General features: G+C 37.8%; 1 protein-coding gene across 1 annotated transcript in view; it reads right to left on the bottom strand.

Annotated features, from left to right (window-relative positions):
* Positions 1–288: 288 nt before the first annotated feature.
* LOC121737598 (probable sodium/potassium/calcium exchanger CG1090) overlaps positions 289–6352 on the bottom strand; it is a 45617-nt gene continuing 39553 nt past the window's right edge. The window contains exons 12-16 of the mRNA XM_042129257.1: positions 3806–3893; positions 3375–3539; positions 2346–2448; positions 1081–1211; positions 289–658 (exon numbers count right to left, since the gene is read on the bottom strand). Of these exons, the coding sequence (XP_041985191.1) occupies positions 459–658; positions 1081–1211; positions 2346–2448; positions 3375–3539; positions 3806–3893 (687 nt within the window). The 3' untranslated portion in view covers positions 289–458. The remainder of the gene's footprint in view (positions 659–1080; positions 1212–2345; positions 2449–3374; positions 3540–3805; positions 3894–6352) is intronic.

The raw sequence follows: 6352 nt of genomic DNA, 5'->3' as shown, positions 1-6352 counted from the left end.
TCGTAATTAAGCTGTATCCGTACTTACCTTGATTAGCCATTAAAATACATAAACTAAATACTGCCTACTATTTAATTTCGGACATATTTTTAACACAGATTAAGAATTAGTTACTACGTAATTAGTTTATGTATTAAAATATTAAAATGTGTTTAGTGTTAGTGTTAGTTTTTAGTATAATTGTATGTATGTTAGTCTGGTATTTATAATATGGGCCAAGATGCCTGAGTTAAATAAATAAATAAATAAATAAAAAATACATAAACTAAATAATTTAATTTCGGACATGTTATTAACACAGATTAAGAATTAGTTAAGATTTTTTAAATAATCAACTGTCAAAATATAGCTGTCAACATATTTTTAAAGCAAATGGTTTATAACTGCAATGATGTAACAAACAACAGTTGGAAGTTCTGTTACATGGAGCTGTTATAGTTTCTCGTGATAACGAGTATTTAATAGGCCGAGTCACAGTCCGGCGGGTGGTAGTCCCCAAAGATGTTCAGCTCGTACAGGCTGGCCAGCGTGATGAAGAGCAGATACCACACCATCAGCACAGCACCGAACTTGCGGTCCAGCTTCCAGCCGTTAGCGTGAGTCGCCACCACCAGGAATATCACGGTGGAGAACAGGGAGAGAGTGGAGTAGATTAGCCCTGAAAGATTCAGTGATGTTATTTTTGTTAGAACTGAACAAGGTAAATTCGGATATAGGGTAAGTCCGGATACAAGTTGATATTTTTGCAAGAATTTCGTTCGTTGGATTTCCCTGTATCTGGGCTTACCTTGATTAGTAGGTAATCCCAGAAAATTATTTTATTTTTGCAAAAATAATTAATTTTTGTAATCAAAAATATTGTTTTATAACAGGTGTTCACACGATAAAGGATACATATAATATACTATTTTAGGCTTACTTTAATCAAAGCTTCGTGAGTAATTTTTAAAATTCCAAATGATGTTCGTAACTTCAGACAGAAAGACTCATTATTATGAAACATATTTCGTCTATTTAAATGAAATAAATAAATAAATTGCTCAATTATAATATTAGTGAAAAAACCTTCACAAAGTGTACCTTTACTGATGACGTTGACGTGGCTACCAGGGTGAATGATGGCGGTCTGTATGAACCACGGCAGCCCGAGACACACCAGGATATCGAACACGTTGGAACCCACGGCGTTCGACACCGCCATGTCACCGTATCTGAAGAAAGGAAAAGGTACGGTTAGCCCAAAAAAACTGTCTAAAAATGTGAGAGTAAAAATGTTGAACTTGGCTTGACACGCTACCGCTTGTCTAGATGAAAGAAAGGCCAGATGCATATTTATAATTTTGTAAAATGTTATCAGTAAACTTATACTTGGAAGAGTATAAGTTTACTGATACTGGTAGAGAGCGTCCGTGGCCTATAAATGGGCAGACCTTCGGTTCGCACTCCTAGAGGGTGTAGGTTCGAACCCGGGTGGAGGCGTGTACCTATGAGACATTTTCAGATCTCAAGTACATAATACGGTCGCTCGTACGGTGAAGGAAAACATCGTGAGGAAACCCGCACATAGTTGGTCCCAGACGTATTGACTAGTTCCTTCCTCTAGACTAGGCCGACTATGATGCGATAATGCCGTATGTGCTTGGGCAACCATACGGACATTTAAAAATCTTGTCCCAGGCACTATAGTATTTGAGGAGTGGTTACTTCGCTCTGAAAAATACTGTATTAATCATCCACAACGGATGTAAAGGCCTAGTTTATACTTGGTAAGGAATAAGGATTATTATAGGAGAAGTCTGTCCGGGGTGAACTGCATAGAGAGGGTAATATAGTTGTCATATTATACTCAAATGTCTGATTTTACTACATAGGAGTGATTGGAATTATGACTTTTAGTTACCTTATTTGTTTTGTGAAACAAATATTTGCTTACGATTAAGCTGTCTTCTTCAATATTCTTATGTTTTAATCCGTATTATTAGTAAGCATATTTTTATGTTATTACTAGCTGTCCCGGCAAGCGTTTCTTTGCCATTTAAAGTATTTCGCCCGTATTATTTTATTGCAGTGACTAAATAAGTATGCCACCATGGCAATGTCCATCGCTATCCCGTCGCACATACGATGGTCGCCGTAAGTCTCGAGTTATAATAATTTACTATTATTTATTCAACAAATGCACTTATCAATATAATAAGTACCCAGTAGTCGATTCTCAGACCCACTGAATATGCATATAAAATTTGGCTAAAATCAGTAAAGCCGTTTCGGAGGAGTACGCGGCCTAACATTGTGACACGAGAATTTTATATATATAAGATTATTGCGTGGTGATCAACGCTTACCCTTCTTTAATGACAGCGAGAGAGGAGAGCGCGTCGGGAACGGAGACGCCGGCCGCCACGAAAGTCAGACCCATCACCGTATCCGGGATGCCCAGGGTGTAGCCTGAAATATACACGAAACTTAAGTTTTTTTTTAATGATATAAGGGGGCAAACGAGCAAACGGGTCACCTGATGGAAAGCAAATTCCGTCGCCCATGGACACTCGCAGCATCAGAGAGCTGCAGGTGCGTTGCCGGCCTTTTAATAGGGAATAGGGTAATAGGAGAGGGTAGGGAAGGGAAGGGAATAGGGGAGGGTATGGAAGGGAATAGGGTAGGGGATTGGGCCTCCGGTAAACTCACTCACTCGGCGAAACACAGCGCAAGCGCTGTTTCACGCCGGTTTTCTGTGAGGACGTACCGAAGCATGGCTCTCCCACGTAATAGTTTAAGTTTTTGTCAAGATAAGCCGTGTCTTTATGCCTAAAATTTAAACAGCTGTCTCAAAGAAACAGAAAATCATGGCAGCTATACTCTATTTCAATTCATTTTGATCTAAATTGCAATTAAAAGTTGTGTGCCAAAATTAGGTCAGCAATCACTATGCATAACCATGATAGAGAAGCAACGATTGCATTTGATATTAATAATAATAGAACTATTAGGTCACCGATCACCATGCGTTGCCCAAAGACTTCTATTTAAACTGATAGAAGTCTTTGGCATAACCATGATAGAGAAGCAACGAAAAATAGTCTAGAGAAAATATGTCAATCGATGTCTAGCATTGGCAAATTTTTCGTAATGACTTGTAGTGGTCGAGCGTCAAGAAGTCGCTTAAAAATCGCATTTGAGGTTATAATGAAAATAATAGTAATAAATTATTTATTTGCACATACACAAAAGAAAAAAAAACCATAAAAATAAAAAAGACAAAAACAAAAGAAATAACGACAAAAAATATATTAAAAAATTGTACAAAATGGCGGTCTTACTAATTTAAGCGGTTTCTTCCAGGTATGATTATTTCATATAACTAAAAAACTCACCAATAATAGTGATCATCCACACCATGAAGTAGGAGTAGAAAGAGATCCAGAGCATGGAGATAACGAATGTGACGGGGTACCAGCGGCCGCGGCAGTCGGGCATCGTGTGGAGGCACGTCCAGTGGACCGGGTACGCCACGTACCAGCACGCGAGTTGCAGGTGGTCTGTGGCAAATAGCAATAGATATAATTAGGGTAAGTCCGAATACAAGGTCATGTCGGAAACAGGGTAAGTTCAGACACATCACACAGGGTAAAGTCAGAAACAGGGTAAGTTCGGTCACAGGGTAATGTCGAAAACAGGGTAAGTCAAGACACAGGCTAAATTCGATCACATGGTAAGTTCGGTCACAGGTTAAGCTTGATTAATATTTAATGGCAATGGTTTAGCAAATGAAATATCGAAAACCGTCAAAACATGTTGTACTCACTGGCGTTGACGGGTTTGACGAGGGGGTTGACGGCGGTCTCGGGGTTGTACTCCCTGGCCTTGTAGTACGCCGGCGCGGCTGGGGCCTGCTGTTGAAACACACCAATATTGAGAGGCTTTGTGTGTTGGTTACTTCTTCGCAAAAACTACTAAAACGATTTTGATCCTATGAATAGGAGAGAATTGATCCTATCAGGGTAAACAGAACAAAGGAGTAGGCCGACTCAGAGGAGATCCCGAAAATACGTTTGACGTAGATGACATACTACGTCAAACGTATTTTCGGGATCTCCTCTGAGTCGGCCTACTCCTTTGTTCGGCTAGCGCGCACCGTATGGTCCGACAAGGCTTTAAATGAACGTGGGCGAGGGCGCTGCTGATAAAGGAGAACTGTCAAAAATGGCGTTTTTGTATGATGACAGCGTTAGTTCCTTTTTTCGCCACGTGTATTTAAAGCCTTGTCGAGCTCTATTAATATTATACGTTACTTAGCATTGCGAAACATGTTGAAAGTGACAGTCGTGTCCAACGTAGATTCGCCCATTTGTTTGAAGTCGAGGTATTCCTTAGTTCTGTCTACTCTGATCCTATGTACGAGTATCAAAATATGAAATGTTTAGCGGTGGTCGTAATCTAGAGCTCGGAATAGCACACGGGCTACTTTATATCTGTAAGTGTGTTTTGTGATATACTGTAATAACTAGATTTTCATTAAGCGAAGCTGGTTGTACCATCGAGGAAGTTGATTCCTATGCAATTGACAGACCAACGGTATTTGGTCGAATATGTCAATTCAATGTTAATTGTGATCTGTCAGCTGGGTTTGACGTAACGCAGCCGAACTACTTAGGTCCCCGATTTGCATGGGAATCAACTTCTCTGATAGTACATACTACATATTGTTGCGTGCGGTTTGCTTTCTGCCTTATTTTATTAAGAACATTAAAAAATATGGTGTTTTATTTTTCTTGGCAACTTGACACAATTTTACGTATGTTGTGCCACAGACGAGTAAAAGGTAAGGAACTAGCGGAAGGAATAACAGGAACGGAATTTGGAATACGTTCATTAATATAGTTTATAACTTTACATGTAAATAAATTACAATAAAATACAAAATTAAATATTAATGTTATTTAAAGATAGGTAATTACCTAAACAAATATATACATGTTTATTATTATAATGAAGTAGACTATTTACAGAAGTAGGAAATGGGATAGGAATCAATGATAAGCTATGATATAAATTGGAATGATGATGACATGAGAGGACAGGATAAAATAATATGGTTTAAATCGCCAATTTCGCCACACTCGCATAAATCATCACGTCGAACGCCAATTCTCTTAAGGTGTGTAGGAATGCACAAATGACCCAGTCTCATTCGAATAATCGATGATGTTACGTTTTTTGAGAGGTGAATTTTAGCAAACCAAGGCTTAGCTGGGATCACGGGTTGAATTTTTTGATAACGAACTGCTTTTGTTTGACTGCTCAGTCTCCATGACTCATCCCACGCTTCTACGAGAGAGTTCCTGGCAAGAGCAACCAAATCATGAGTGCAGTTATGAAAAGGAAATACATCCCCACAAAATATAGCGTCTTTTGCCATTTTATCAGCTAACTCATTGCCTATAATGCCACAATGGCACAATTTACATTTATATAAAAGATTACGAATCTGAATAATAATAGGAAAACAGTTTTTTAATTTGAAAGGGAATTTATTTAGGGTTTGCAAAGCGCTGAAGGAATCCGAAAATATTAGAGTAATAATAACTTATCGTAACAAAGTTGAGATAGAGTATTAAATTTAGGAATTAAAGGATGATTAAGAAATTGGTAGCAGCGAAGGAAAAATTTATCTGCCAGATATTGTCGTCGGAGTTGAAGAGGAGGTTCACAACACTCCAACTGAAGAGCGTTTATCGGAGATGATTTCATAGCACCACAGATTATGCGTAAAACTTTAGCTTGTATTTTATCAATTTTTTGTAATGCACTTAAATTACATGGCTCTAAAAGAAAAGTCCCATAATCTAATATGCTTCTTATCATTGCATTATAGATTAATTTCATTGTAAAGGGATGGGATCCCCACCAAACACCGGAAAGACTTTTTAACATGTTTAGGTTTCGTTCACATTTTGAATAGATGTATTTAAAATGTGCGTTACCATTAAATTTTGAATCTAAATATAATCCTAAAAAATTTACATTTTCTTTTACAGGAATTAGAATTCCATCATAAAAAACTGTTACAGGCGGAGGCATACGCATCCGTGAAAATAAAACCACCGAGCTTTTATCAACCGATAACTGTAAGCCATTCTTGTCCATCCAAATTTTTAATTTCTTTAAGACATTTGTCAGATCCCTACAAGCATCACGTATAGAATTAGTAATTATGTAAATTGCCTTATCATCTGCGTATTATAACAGTTTTATTATATTATTTAAGTCTAAGCATTTTTCTAAGTCAGCAGTGTATAAGTCGTACAATAAAGGACTTAAAACAAATCCTTGCGGAATACCTTTACGGACA

This window comes from Aricia agestis, chromosome 21 (genome assembly GCF_905147365.1).
Source record: "Aricia agestis chromosome 21, ilAriAges1.1, whole genome shotgun sequence".
NCBI lineage: Eukaryota > Metazoa > Arthropoda > Insecta > Lepidoptera > Lycaenidae > Aricia > Aricia agestis.
Note: the sequence above shows the minus strand (reverse complement) of the source record. Positions and strands in the feature narration are given on the sequence as shown.